The sequence below is a fragment of the Colias eurytheme genome, chromosome 17 (genome assembly GCF_061535395.1).
Source record: "Colias eurytheme isolate Ceu_HAF_F1 chromosome 17, ilColEury1 Martin Lab GWU primary, whole genome shotgun sequence".
Taxonomy (NCBI): domain Eukaryota; kingdom Metazoa; phylum Arthropoda; class Insecta; order Lepidoptera; family Pieridae; genus Colias; species Colias eurytheme.
In genome coordinates this window covers 9,453,093-9,468,846 of record NC_142996.1, presented here as the reverse complement: position 1 = coordinate 9,468,846, position 15,754 = coordinate 9,453,093, and the positions used below count along the sequence as shown (strand labels likewise).

At 35.0% G+C, this 15,754-nt stretch overlaps 2 protein-coding genes across 2 annotated transcripts in view; one reads left to right on the top strand and one right to left on the bottom strand.

The window, feature by feature from the left end:
- Nucleotides 1–15,754, top strand: part of LOC149901424 (Ig-like and fibronectin type-III domain-containing protein 2) — a 158,719-nt gene that overhangs the window by 119,930 nt on the left and 23,035 nt on the right. Inside the window, exons 4-5 of the mRNA XM_090111367.1 lie at nucleotides 13,638–13,883; nucleotides 15,428–15,589. Coding sequence (XP_089967493.1) covers nucleotides 13,638–13,883; nucleotides 15,428–15,589 — 408 coding nt within the window. The remainder of the gene's footprint in view (nucleotides 1–13,637; nucleotides 13,884–15,427; nucleotides 15,590–15,754) is intronic.
- Nucleotides 1,029–4,415, bottom strand: LOC149901425 (uncharacterized). The gene has a single exon (XM_090111825.1). It carries the CDS (start codon nucleotides 4,113–4,115, stop codon nucleotides 1,194–1,196), a length of 2,922 nt encoding a protein of 973 aa, XP_089967951.1. The 5' UTR covers nucleotides 4,116–4,415; the 3' UTR covers nucleotides 1,029–1,193.

The following is a 15,754-nucleotide window of genomic DNA, read 5'->3' as shown; positions in this document are numbered from 1 at the left end:
ACACGTACACTTGGTATAAAAATTTTCGTTTAAAACATGATATTGTATAACGTTTCATACGTATTAATGCAAATGTATAACATTGTATTAAATCTCATTGGTCACGGCATCACGCGTGAACGGGTGGACCGATTGCGATAATTCTTTTTTTATTTTATTCCTTGAAGTACGAGGATGGTTCTTATGTAGAGAAAACGTAAATATGTACCACGGGCGAAGCCGGGGCGGACCGCTAGTAAGTAATACATATTATTAAATCTCTAACAATTATTAGATTGCTCATCCGTGTGTATCAACAATGAGATAGCAAATATATAAAGTCACATATCACTGGGGGAGAGATCTTTCATTTCTTATCTCGATCAAAAGGCCATATTAAATCCTCGGTTATCTGGTTTGCTGAGCACTATTAAATTAATTGAGAAACTTTGTATAGACGTATATTTGTACTGAGAAGTAGGGTTGTAACGGAACTCCGCCTCCGCCTCCGTTACTGCGGAACTTCCGCAAAGAATTTAACCTCCGCCTCCGCATCCGCCTCCGCAAAATTTATGCGGAGTCATATCGGAAGTTCATTTACGATCACAAACTTTAATTTACGAACCCTTGGGAACCGCTTAGAAAGCGAAAAAGCCGCAAAGCTTTTGTTCGTAAAATATAATTTGCCTCTTGTCAATTTTGATTACTAAGATGAATCATGAACATGTATGTACAATTGTACACATTATATATAATATAAATAAATGTTGCTGACTCTATTAGTCATAAATTTATTTATATTTCCCCAACAAATTTCACCTCCGCCTCCGCCTCCGTTAACCTCCGCATCCGCGGAGGCGAACCTCTTCACCTCCGCATCCGCCTCCGCCTCCGCTAAGTAGGCCTCCGTTACAACCCTACTGAGAAGTGGGAATATTAGGATTTTAATACAAATAGCGAGTCATTCTGCGAAATATAGGTTGCTACACAAGGTTGGTACTTTCAAGAATAGGCTTTAGTAATAGTGAAATTATAATCACATATATTTATTTATTTATTTATTTTTATTTAAAAAACATCACATGCCATTACAGGACGATGCCCAATGCGACACAGATACAATTTTATTTTACAAAAGAAACTTATCTACTTATATACTAAATTAAAATTACATACATAACTTAACATAGACATAGAAAAATTTAAAGAACTTACTAACAATAACAGATTAACTGCAATATCACCCTTGCGAATTCACTCATAGGACAATGAAATAAGTCCGCTCTTTCGTGCGCTTCATTTATTATGCGGATGGCCCGTACCATTGGTGCTTTCGCAAGAAGGTTGGTTCGTGCTGTGGGCACTAGCAACAGTGGTGAACGGTGCCGTTTCCACGCGAATCTGGTGGGGACGCAGAAACTCACACATTCAAGTAGTCTTGAGTTCTGTTCCCTACCACGAAGAAGACTTATAATATAAACGGCAAGCGAAAAATCTCGCCGTACACTCAATTGATTGTACCCCACCATACCCAATACAAATAAGGTTGGGTACATCAACGGATAAAAAGGATATACACCGTACAATTTTAAATATAAGTGTCTCATGAATTTATTTTGGACCCGCTCCAACATTAAATTATATTTGTCCTCATGAGGAGCCCAAATTGCTGCATTATGTTCTAAACGACTTCTTACTAACGCGTTATACAGGACCTTAAGGGTTGTAATGTTAGTGAAATCTTTAGCCTGTCTCAAAACAAATCCAAGGTTCCTGTATGCCGTTTTACATGTTTTTATTATATGGTCACGAAATCTTAGATCAGAAGAGAACCAAACGCCTAAGTCCCTACCCTGCGTCATACGCTTAATTGAAACTGGACCTATTTTGTAGTCGTACAAGAGAGGAGACTGAGTTCGATGGAAACTCATTACTGAACACTTAGCCGGATTGAAGTGAAGCTTGTTCTGACTACTCCAATGAAGGATCATAGAAACATCATTTTGTAGGCGTTCACAGTCCGATAGATTTCTTACTTCGGCGTATAATTTCAAATCATCTGCGAATAGTAAACACTGACCATAAGTGAGGACGTCCGGCAGGTCATTAATCATTATAGTGAACTCTAAAGGACCGAGGTTACTTCCCTGACTTACACCTGATCTAGTGAAATATGACTGCGATTCGCAGCCATTATAGTCGACATATTGTTGTCTGTCTTTCATATAGGAGGCCCAGAATTTTATCAGTTTCGGAGTAAATCCCACCTTCGCAAGCTTTCCCAATAGCACATCATTGTCTACTGTGTCAAAGGCTTTTTTGAAGTCCAGGTAGATAACATCTACCTGAACTCCAGTGTCCACTGCAGGTACTACGTATGCCATTAAGTTGAGTAGATTAGTAGTAGTACTTCGCGCCGGTCTGAATCCATGTTGTTCCTCGCATAGCTGGGCTGATACCTGCGAATACACACCCGCCTGTATTGCCGATTCAAAAACTTTTGCTGGCGTTGAAAGAACGGCTACTGGTCTGTATTCGCTGATGATCGGCCCCGCTTTACCCTTAGGAACAGGAATAACTCGAGACGTTTTCCATATATTTGGAAAAATGTTAGAGTGTAAACAGGCGTTAAATATGCGTTGAAGAGGTTCAGCCAGCACCCTACTACAATCTTTAAATATGAATGCTGGTATACCATCTGGGCCAGCAGAAGTTTTGGGTTTTAGGCGCGCCAAAGCTTTTCTGACCTCTCCTACTGTCATCATATCGATATGAACGCGCGCGCTACTCGACCCCATAGCTGCGGCCGCATTTGTATCTAAAATTGGTGCACAATTGCTGTAAACACTTTGAAAGTACTGAGCAAACTTAATAGCACACTCTTCATTATTCAAAAGTCTACCATCATTCATAATAATGTTACTCCTGCTCGAAGACCTTCTATCTTTGACATATTGCCAAAATAATTTCGGGTCTTTCGAAAACTGAAGTTGTATTTTATCTTTATATCTATCATAAGCAACTTTAATATCAGTTTTTACGGCCGATCTGAACAATGAGAATTCATTATAATCACTCGCTAACTTAGATTTTTTATACTGTCTGTGAAGTGAAGCCTTTAATTTAATTTTATTTATAATTTCTTTTGTATACCAGTCAGGGTAGTGATACTTACACGAACCATTATTTTTTTTAGATTTTCTAGGTACGCATTCATCTAAAACATTATCTAGTATACCATAAAAATGTTTTAACATCTCATCGACGTCCTGTATGTCGTATAACGCAGACCAATCTACTGAACCTAACCGCGAATATAAAAGGGGAAAATCGGCCTTATAAAAATTCCATTTCGGGCGCGCATTGCAGTCGGCACCGGACGCCGGCGCCGGTGACTCCGATACTGTGGAGACGATGCGCACGCTCACTGCGAGCGGCGGGTGGTACTCGTCCACGGGCACCAAGGGCTCGTCGGCCGTCGACACCGACACCTCCCCGCGACACCCTGCGTGACAGACCCAGTCCAACTGACGACCCATACAGTTAGGCACGGTGTTATGTTGAGTGAATTCGCAATAGGTTAAAAAGTATTCATAATAATTGCTTATATTTACCGGACATGAGTAGATATTAAAGTCTCCGATAACAATAATTTCTTTATACTTGGTACATAAATTTTCTATTATACTAAACAACAATAAGTAATCATTCTCAGAACTATTTGGAGGAATATAAACTATACAACACAAGAATAAAAAGTTATTTTTTAAGAAAACACTTGCACATACCATTTCAAAGACACAATCGTTAATCGACACTGAGGGTATGTGTACCGGTCGTAGCTCGAACCGCTGAGTGGCCACGAGAAATACACCACCCTGTTTTCGACCGTCCGATCTGTCGCAACGTAATATTTGAAATCCTAAAGGAATAATTTCGGAGTCTTGTATTGATTCATTACAACCGGATTCCGTGATGGCATATAAATCAGAGCTTACTATATTTAAATTGTTTCTAAATTCCTCCAATTTTGTTCTAAGACCTCTAACGTTTTGGTAAAAAATATCTATTGATTTAACTACTTTTCGGTTTTTTTGCTGCCTTACGAAACCAAATCCATTCGCTAAACTCTGCATTGACTGGCCAAATTTCGGGTTGGTTCAATGTATTAAATAAATTTTCTGGTACACCAATAATAAATGATGCATAATCCCGCGCCGTTTTGTGTTTAATTTTGTCTATCTTAATAAAAGCATCCGGGCCGCAAACATTTTTCACATAATTTGTTAAAGTTTCCAACGAAGTTTCTGGATGTAAGCGCCATACATGCAAGTACTTTTTACGTTCCATTCCTTTTAATATTAATGAATCTTTATTACTCCCTACACGTACGCTCTTACGTTCACTCGATTGCTCGTTGTAGTTGGTAATATTGGTATTATTATTTTCACGCTTATATAGTATAATTTAAACGATTCATTCGTAGTATGTATACTGATTTCAATAGAGAATATACTATTTTTCGGTCATTTAAGTAGATAATATGCCTCATGCTTCCTTATTATTATTATTTTTTCTCATTTAAAAATCTTTAAAAATAATTACACGCAAGTTTCTTTATAGCTACTATATTTCCTACAAGTAATGCGTTGAAACAGATATTAATTAGATAAATCTTATGCTCCATGCATGCATGGTATATCTATACATAATCATATTTATTTCTGCTTTTTTATATCCCAAAATAATCTCAACCTATAAAATGCATAAATAAATTATGTATGACATAATGTTAACTTTCATATTAACGAAGTCAGGACAATCTATCAAGCGTTTAGCATTTAGTACACATAATTAAACATAGGAGCGAAAGGGCAACGGAGCGAATAAATTTGCTCTCACGGTTAAAGAGAATATTCCCAAATTTATAGGATACTGTTATTTTTAATGAAAAACATGGAATTTGTATACCTTAAGTGTGGAATGGATTATATGAGATTATGGGACCATCTGGAGATCCTGGAATCGCCTTTAAATGCTAATTAAAACCTAAAAGTAACTCATGAGTCATGAAGATTTGTTTACGAGAGGTTAGTGTTTAACTATCTGTTGGCTGCAATAGAAAGACTTTGAAAAATCTTCACCATAGATTATAATTAGGCCTTCAGCTTTGGTTCAGGTGGATTTCACTAAAATTTGATACTTAATAATCTAAATTTATGATAACTATTATAATGATTGTGATAACAATACATAGATTATAGGTTAGGATTTCTCTCATTCAAATCCGTAAATTCTATACTATTATTACAATGAAAAACACACATTAAACATACATACAATATAACCCACAAAGTACACATTGATAAATGCTAGCTATATTGAAGATTCCACAAACATTTTAATCCAAACTCCATCTAGTAATAATGTTGACGTTGCATGTTTGTAGTGCGAGCGCTGGCTGTAATTTACCGAACATTATTTAACTTGGGAACGCATAAACTTGCTCCACGACCTGCCGTGACACTTCAAACCTCTTTAATGTTTATAGGCAGGGAGCTGAACGCAAATACCATGAAAATGGTTGAATGAATTTTCGGTCTGCTTTGTTGTGTTTTATTATAATGAAGCCGCGCCCGGTTTTTAAAAGGCAATAAATTAAGAAGAAATAAACTTGGAAAGCAAAGACGTAATTTTTTAGTAGAAATCTTAGAAATATTTATTTGCCCCTTAGAATAAATAACCAAGAATACACAAATTACAAAACAACGCTAATTTCGTTCAACTCTTTATTCGGTCTAAATATCTGAAGTTGCGAAGCAACTTCTTAGACAAGAGAACAGTCCATTTGGTTCTTTTCTATAGCTACAAACTAACACTTTTCGTCATTAATTAAAAACCCGTCCCTTGCATCACAAGTCAACATATTAAAACAGTACACTGCAGACTCAATTCACGTTAAAATATTTCATTAAACGCTTCCAATGACGGCGCGAATTCATTATGACGGAGTTGAACAAAGTTTCATACAATTAAGTGAGGGTTATAAGTGCAGAATATAGCACACTCCGAACTTTCTTGCTACGTGTTGACGATCAACTTGGAACAGTTATTGTGGTGTGAACACGTTCTTGGAAGTGAAGAACTTTATTATTATTAAGTATTCTTTTAATTAAGGCTAACTGCCTCTCGTAGTATTCACGCTTTCAGCTTAAATGCAATTTTCTGCAGACATTAAAAATGCAAGTTTACTAAGTTAGCATAATATAATAAAGCTCTACCTCGTTGGTGCAGCACTAGTGGTAAAATGATGTTACAAAATAGGGAAGTCAAAATGTTATTAGCAGGGAAGTAAAAATATTAGTCCTCGTCTTTTATTTGAATGTCGAGTTTTTTGTTACTTGGGTGATTTTTTAAAGATTTTTATTTTTTAGATTGGTAGAGTCGGCTCTCGTCAAAAATACACTCCTAACAAAATGCTTATAGCTTACACAAAATATACAACAAAATAGTGAAGTTAAAATGTTATTAGCAGGGAAGTATATATTAGTCCTCATCTTCCATTTCAAGTGGAGTATTTTGTTACTTGGGTGTTTTGAATATTTGAAGAATTTTAGATTGGTAGAGTCGGCTTTCGTCAAAAATACACACCTAACAAAATGCTTATAGCTTACATTATAAACAAACTCAAACTATAACATAATCAAGATAACATCAAACTTAGGAGCAACACACCAAACAATAGTAACAATATGAACCAAAACACAACACCGGCTCTTAGACTACAAGCTGAGTGTACTGTCGACGATTAATTCAAGTGAAATAGTTATTACTTGACACGAAATATCTACACTGTAGACAACAATTTACGAATCATCATGCTTAACTTTGGTCTATCTTGAACTAAATATGTATGAGTATAATATGAACCTGAACGCTTGTAATAAGAGTCTATGTAAGTATGTACATATAATAAAATGTATGTTTACTATTAATGTTTTCATCATATGTATGTATTTCGGCTATCATTCATCATTCATCCCTTATTACGAACCCTTCAATTATATTTCTACAAAAAAACTAGTGATTCTCTCTCAAGGGTTAACCTATCTCTATAAACATAATATGTTATTTATACTCTGCAGAACAAAAAAAATTCAATTAACAAATGAATAAAATGTTTGAATTAACAAACCAAATATTTTTACAAAGTCTATATTTTAAGTTTGGTGATATTATTTAACTCAAACAATTTAATATTTATCTATTATGTATTATATAATTTAAAGGGCGTAAAGTCAGTCCCCTTACCTACTATAAGGGCGCTTGTGCACTACAAGGAATTTTACTGTCCGGCATTCCGATTTTTTACGGTCCGGTGTGGCATGAAAAAACCGATGAATTGCTTGTGCACCTGTCCGTCTTTACTCGGATCAGTGCGGTACACTTCAAGGAAGTTTGGCGGTATAATGCTATCATAAATGATTGTTTTTGCATTTTACAAGAAACGAGTAAAATATAGAAGGTGAAATATTATATTACTTCGTTATAATAAAAAATAAAGTTCCGTAAGAGATTTAAAATGCGTGTTTCACTTATTTATTTTAATCGGTGACGAGGAGCTAAAGCTATTCCCACTTGAACTTTAACTTACCAACACTTACTTAGATAATAATAATTATAGGTCAATGCTTGGTCAATGTATATAAAATAACAATACCGACTTCTCAAATCTCATTGCCAACTAAAAGAAAGTAAAACAAGAGCTTGCTTTCAATTGGCATATGCAGTAAAAACAAGAAAATCCAAGCAAGTGGGCATTCGAAAACAATTATACCTACAGCGACTCGTAGACACAAAAAACCATCCGGAATAGGGAAAAGTAAAATGTCGGACAGTAAAATTACGTAAAGTGCACAAGCTAGTATATAGATTAATGGTGTGTCATACCTAAGGTCATACCGGACCGTAAAAAATCGGAATGCCGGACCGTAAAATTCCTTGTAGTGGACAAACGCCCTAACCCCGTATAACCGTGAGCCGTTGTCAGTAGGATTTCTTAGTAACCATTAGCCCTTTCATCTGTCATAAGCTTATTTCCGATTAGCTGTCAGAGCGAAACTTAATATTATTACTTTACGGAAATATGAGGTGGGCCCTTTGGAAGAAAATAAATTACAGGTCGCTGTAGGGTTATGAAAAATGACCTTTTAAATGTAATTATATGCGAAAATAACTTTTTTTGCATTTGAAATTATATTCGAAAATTTTATAAACACGTTACAAGAAGCGTTTTTATTTTAGAGACATTTTTTCTGGTAATCTTCTATTATGCTTCTATTCAATCAAATCCATACTAATATTATAAATGCGAAAGTAACTCTGTCTGTCTGTCTGTTACTCAATCACGCCTAAACTACTGAACCAATTTGCATGAAATTTGGTATGGAGATATTTTGATACCCGAGAAAGGACATAGGCTACCTTTTATTGCGAAATATGTACCACGGGCGAAGCCGGGGCGGACCTCTAATTGCTCAACATTTAATTGCTACACCGAGAGATACCACAGTTACTTTAATAAAACATTCAGAAACTTTATTCTTCATATTATATTGAACTACGATGTGTACTTAATCAATTCCTTAGATCAATAGACGAGTCGCAAGACCAATTTTATAATAAAAGCAAAATATTACTTCAATTTTACATATTTATAAGCCTAAGGTCCATTATAAGGGTCGCATCAAAGAGTTTGTAAGTACCTAATGTCCGATAGCATTATCCTAAATACATACGGTTTCTAGAACGCATGTTATTTATTAATAGCATAATATATATTACCTTTGTGAATATAAATAATGTTTTCTTTACACGACTGAAACGACTCAAAATGGTAAGCGGAAGCGACACATGAAATTATATCCTAATTAAAACATAATAAGGATTATTTTTAGTGAATTGAGTCTTTCTGCTAATGCCTTATTGCTCTGAACATTTTATAGTTTATAACAGAGATATAATTATGTACACATGCTATACGTAACAATATGTAGTATTAGATAACACCATATCTACTCATATCATGAATACAGTCAAGAGAGTCAGTTAGTTCATCCATTTTTCGGTGTTATAAGAATAAAATAAAGGATAAATAAATAAAGTTATCGATAAGTTTATTAAAGGTTATACTTCGTTGTAATAATAATAACGAGCAAGATGAGTTAGTCTAAAAAATAACAGTTACAAAATTTAACTTGGAGTCAGAAGATCTTTCTTATAAAATTAACTAGTTTAACTAACTTCGAAATGCGTTAAAAGGGATTCTTATACATTGTTTAAATTTTCTTTTTCCACCGCGGAAATTTTCCTTTTTAAAACTTTTTCGTAATTCTTGTTTGGAAAACAAAATAATCTGTACCAGGTGCGAATGATCTCACAATACTTTTTGGAAATATTATATTTTTGTAACGGTTCAAAATACCTATAAATCGTAGCATATAATAATAATTATAAACATAATAGGTATATGAAAATATTCCATTTCAGTATTTGTGGAAATCAAAGGCAATGTATTCAAGTAGGCTTTGCAATAAAAGCTTTCATTGCTACTAAAAAGTCAAATTTAAAGGCATATTTTTAAATCTATAAAAGTGAAGTAATAGACTTAACTTCGCACTAATCGTTTTTCGTTCACATACATTACACTAATCGATTTTATTTGTACGTAAGGTTTCGTTGTATGATGACATGTGGTGACCCTTCTTTATCTTTATTCTTTACAGTAATAAGGTCCATTCATATAATTTTTCTATAGATGTTCGAGCCTAGAACGTATCTATTATAATAATCATGCTTGCATGTATTGTACTTGAATACACATTACAAGTCATTTGTTCAATATCTCAGCCAAAATATATATAACAACCCGCTAACTGGTTGGACGCTTGTTAAATCAACGTTAGGGCTAGTCATTCAATTAAATGTTGACATTCAATGAACGCGCTAGTCATTCAATCAAAAAGCAGATTCAACCAGATGACTACGATATCTATATCTATTCACTATTAACCCAATTTCAATTAGACGTGTATTTAAACTCCACATCATCCACACAAAAGAAGCAAAAATTTGAGAATTTCCATCTAGAATATTCCAAAAATATACAAGGAAATCCCACCATCTGTAACGACATTGTCCCACAATAATGAAGAATTTCCGAGGGCTCACGTCTTTTGTTTCTACTTGCATTGTACGATGCATTTTTAAGACTCTCCGAAGCTTCAAAAGGCCTTGGGATGAAATGACTAGCGGGAGCTATGCGGCTACGGATTAACGTTAAATTCATAATGCTTTTGTTATTAGCTACGGTATAGAAAGTTTGGTATTTATGAAATATGGGTTAAAAAGGTATTGATTTTGGTCACGTATTTATACTGTTTTTGTCACTTGTTTTAAAATACTAGAAATAGTATTAGATATTATTTCATATTGTAGTTCAGTAATGTAGCTAAGAATTCGAAGTATTGCTTATACAATACAGTATAATTGGCATTTAATATTGCAATAGTTGGCTGGGGTGTACAGACGATTATATTCTTCTTATTTTCATATGTTAGTCTGTTAGTTACAGAGAAACATATCTTGGTCTATTACCAACTGAAGGAATCATCTTGTTAAATATTCTACTGCTTTCATAAAAAATAAAAGTAAAGTATGCTAAACCACATTACGTGAATTGTCACGTTAATACAGCCAACATAATTTATTTAAATGACTATGGAAATCTCCTACAAATAACTATACTTAATACACACGTAACCAGAGAACGTTGTTATATTAATTAGTCTGCAATTTGATATTTTCCTTATTATTTAACGTTGTATAAGTAGTGTTACATATATTTTTTGTTACCGAATAATAAGAAAACCGGGCTAAATTTATAATATACTCTTCAATTGACTAAGTATAAACGTTCCATACAATAGGAAAGATATAAGGAAAGAAGTATTTCACAAACGCTTTCGAAATCATATCAATCCGGTAGTTCAATTCACTCTAAATCAATGAGATAAATGGTATCATACAACTTTCGCTCCTATCGTGTGCGTTTAACGTCGTTTATCGCGTGACGTATTATTATGAAATCATAAAAAGCTTAAGCCAGAGGCAGCTGTTATCATACAGATTGATTCATTGTAAGATTATGTGGGAGGCGGTCGCTCAATTTGCCTTTATTTCTTTATACAGGGCCGCTGCGAGGAGACGCGTGGAATCCAAATGACCTTACTGTATTCGGGCAGAGTGTTAGCGATGAGATTGATTTTAAATCCTTTGAATTGCTGTGATCCTGGTATGATATTGGAGCGAAAATATGGTTTTACGACGACTTTTTTGCTCAGTTTTTAAAAATTTCAACCACGTTAAATGAAGAAATTTAATTCAAACTTTGTACACTTACCAAGGATAGGTGACAATAGAGTTTATCTTATTAAAGCGTGTTTTTTTTGTAAACTATATTTATTTTAAGCAGTGTAGATACGTTGTTCAGCTCTTTCATGTGCATATGTAGCTATTTTTTGTTATGGTCACTAGAGCCTATACCTTTAATGAAATGGTTGATTTAACAATTTAGCTGCGACACAAAAAACTTGTTATTGACACTGAAACTCGGAGCTTGAACAATACCCAATTAAAAAGGAATTACAAGGTCACATTTTCGTAGTTATAACGATAATGGCTATTCTGTTATCTGTATAAGCAGAAATGACTGCATGTTTTATGAAACATTCGATCGATATTTGAAATTTGCTTTATTTGATTATAATTTAATAGTCAATAATTTGAAATGAAATCTTATTGTGTGTCTGTGTTTAATAATTTAAATGTAGTAAGTTTCTCCTTATTTACAATTCACAACTATAGCAACGAATAAAATATTTAAATATACGCTTAAAAACTGTCACCTCCTGTGCTACGAATATTGAGGAGAAAACTGCACTTACACAACATGCAACTGCATGCAACTGCAACTGTATTACGAATTTACATTTACATTTTGTGTGAATCATGAAAACAAACAGACAAATACAAATTTAAATATTGTTTTAAAATCTGAATCGAATAAAATTGTAGAGCATCAAATATATAAAATTACGATCACAGTCTTTGCTTATTACAAACTGCGAATTATTTCATTACTAGCTTTCCGCCCGCGGCTTCGCCCGCGTTTTCAAAGCAAAACCTGCATAGTTCCCGTTCCCATGGTATTTCCGAGTTTAAACCTATCCTATGTGTTATTCCAAGTTACCCTCTATATGTGTGCTAAATTTCATTGTAATCGGTTCAGTAGTATTTGCGTGAAAGAGTAACAAACATACACATACACATCCATCGTCACAAACTTTCGCATTTATAATATTAGTAGGAAGGATAGGATAGGATAACTGTTTTTTCATCGCTATAAAAGAGGCGCTACAGCAGCTTGACATTTATATTCGCAAGGAAGCTACGAAGGGACCGACCTTAGAGAGGTGAGGGCACAAATTGGCCCCAAATCCTTTGGGCTTTTACTTGGGAACTATTTTTGACCGATTGCGCATGCTAATTAACTTCGGATTTCCCTTGAGATCGTGTGGTCATGATTTTACAGCTTTGAAGATACTATTTGAATATATAATAACCTTTTTTAATGAGTAATCATCGAGGAGGAATAAATAAGTTTCTTGTTTATCTTCTCACTCATATTGAATTAAAAAGGCTCGTGCAATTTTCAGTCGTTTTCTTACTATGTTTTTGTCAGTCAGTTTGTTTATGATAATTGATATTGTTTACATTTTAACATTTGAACATTTTTTTAATACACAGTATATAAATATGGAGAAGGAAATAGGAATTTAAATAGAAATTTTCAACATAAAAACTACAAACATAATGATAAAATGTACCTTCAAACTACAATAAATTATATCTTTCATTACAGCCTCTCGAGTGAAGAGGACTTCGTAATTAACATCCATACTAATATTATAAATGCGAAAGTAACTCTGTCTGTCTGTCTGTTACTCAATCACGCCTAAACTACTGAAACAATTTTCATGAAATTTGGTATGGAGATATTTTGATACCCGAGAAAGGACATAGGCTACTTTTTATCCCGGGAAAATGACGCAATCCCGGAAATCCCACGGGAACGGGAACTATGCCGGTTTTTCTTTGACTGCGCGGGCGAAGCCGCGGGCGGAAAGCTAGTACTCATATAATGTAGAATAGTTACGTAACATGCAACTATTTGTTGCGATGTACTTTTAGTACTTACTAACCTGACTTATATTAAGTGTCAGATGCTTTTAGTAAGCGCAAAAGTGTTTTAGCACGAGTTATTATGACTCTGTTTAGTCGTTTGTGTAGAGTCTATGTTTTTAAATCGTGCGTAATTTTAATATATTTAATTTGACATTAAATAAAAGCAAATGGAACTAGTGAAGTGATCGCATTTCATTTATGCGCTCAAATGTTTGCATATCGGTTATTTATGTATGAACAGAAAGAGAAGCTTACCTAATAGCATTTTTCTACCTAACCCTACCTACCCCTACCTACCTAAATCATAAGAATTAATTTAGTATAACATTAAATAATTGTTTAATTCTTTACAGATACCAAAGAAACCGTAGAAAGCGCGAGCATAAGCAGTTCGGATGACGAGCCCAAAGAGGCGTGGATGCGGGCGCCCGCGGGGACGGTAGCGGTGCGCAGCGGGGAGGACGCTCTGCTCACCTGCGTGGTGCTCGGGGCAAGGGGCAAACCAGTACTATGGCGGAGGGCAAGGGACTCTTCCTTGCTGACAGCGGGTGGGGTACGAGTGACGAGAGACGAAAGGGTCAAGGTCCTGCATGATGATGGTGAGGTTTATGGCAAAACGTGCTAGGGGTAGGGCAAAGTATTGTGGAGGACGCTCTGCTCACCTGCGTGGTGCTCGGGGCAAGGGGCAAGCCAGTGCTGTGGCGGAGGGCAAGGGACTCTTCCCTACTGACAGCGGGAGGAGTACGAGTGACAAGAGACGAAAGGGTCAAGGTCCTGCATGATGATGGTGAGGTTTATGGCAATACGTGCTAGGGGTAGGGCAAAGTATTGTGGAGGACGCTCTGCTCACCTACGTGGTGCTCGGGGCAAGGGGCAAGCCAGTACTGTGGCGGAGGGCAAGAAAAATGAAAAAAAAATGAAAAATATATTTATTTAAAAACACAAACACACAACAAAGTGTTTCACACAGTTACAATTGTATTTAAGTTGCACGTTTTACATACATTTGGCTTTAACTAGGTTTATAATAAAGGTTTAGATACCAATAGTACCCACACTAGGCAAGCCTGTATCGTGGGCACTGAGACGATTATACAAAAAATTGGGTGTCCTCGGTATAATCAACGCTGATAGCAACACCTTCAAAAGCATTCTATGAAAGGGACTCTTCCCTGCTGACAGTACTTGTAATTTTTGACCTAAACGGCTAAACCGTTATTAGGAAATTGGCAATATACACTAGCATAAATAAAAACAATAATGGAGATTGGAGCAATGTAGCGCAGATGACATCGCGTGAAAAAGTGTAATATCAGGCATAAAAATATTTTATTGTAGATATTAACTATCTTTGTTCAATGGGCCACCTGCTGGTGCAATAGCAATTCCTTATCGTTCATGCTCTAACAGAACAAAAGAATTTTATCACACACAAAATTTAAACTTATATTTAACTAGACTTCTTATGCCCTCTTGAGTAGTCATATTACAAAAAATAATATCCATTTACCATTCACGTGCATAATACCAGTTATTGAAGAACTTTAACTGTCAAAAGAACCATCTTATTTTAGCTATAGTCTGTCCACTATAAGAATTGCTTTTTGACAGCTCGACGGGTGATACCAGAAGTGATGTCTAAAAGATTATCGATTGTGATACCATTTCAATTATAAATTCAAAATATTATCAAAAATCGAATTAGGTACGTAAATAATAATTAGAACGTAAACGTACTAATAAGATATGTGATAATAAGACCACATATCTATGCATTTTATGTTAAAACTAAACTAAACTAATATTTTATTATTTATTGGTTTCTATCTTACAATTTAGTTGTCTTTATGTTTAAATGATATAACTTATTAGAAGAGTTTTTCTGTATCGGATATATTTTACAGAGTATTTCTATCGATTATTATAATCTATCGACCCATCATTGAATAATTCTGTGTAGACATCACTAAGTGGGCGGGGCCGGTCCATGAAGTACAATAATTATTTGTATGACATTTTAACATAGACAATACAATCCTTCATAGGCGTGGAGCTGTCAAAAAGCAAATAATATAATGGACAGAGTATAACATATAAATGGCAGAACAAAAAGCGTGGAAAATTAAAAAATCTCTTTCAACAGCAGACGAGCCTCTCCAAGGGCCAGGGATCAGGAAAGGTGGTGACGTGTGGGCTCTCGTCATCAAATCCGTGAAGTCTTCAGACGCAGGACTGTATACCTGTGAGCTGAACACAGAACCACCTGTGAGGAGCTTCCATACCCCTCGTTTTCACCAAGAAACAAGTTAAATACTAGTTTGATACAAAACTTGTAGAATACTTTTCAAAACATAATTATTTATTTTACACATGTATTGAGACTGTCTCAAACATTCTTTCGTTCACACTTTGTAGCCAACCAGTATTTATACAAGTATAAAACACATTTGCGTTTACACTGAAGTCTGTG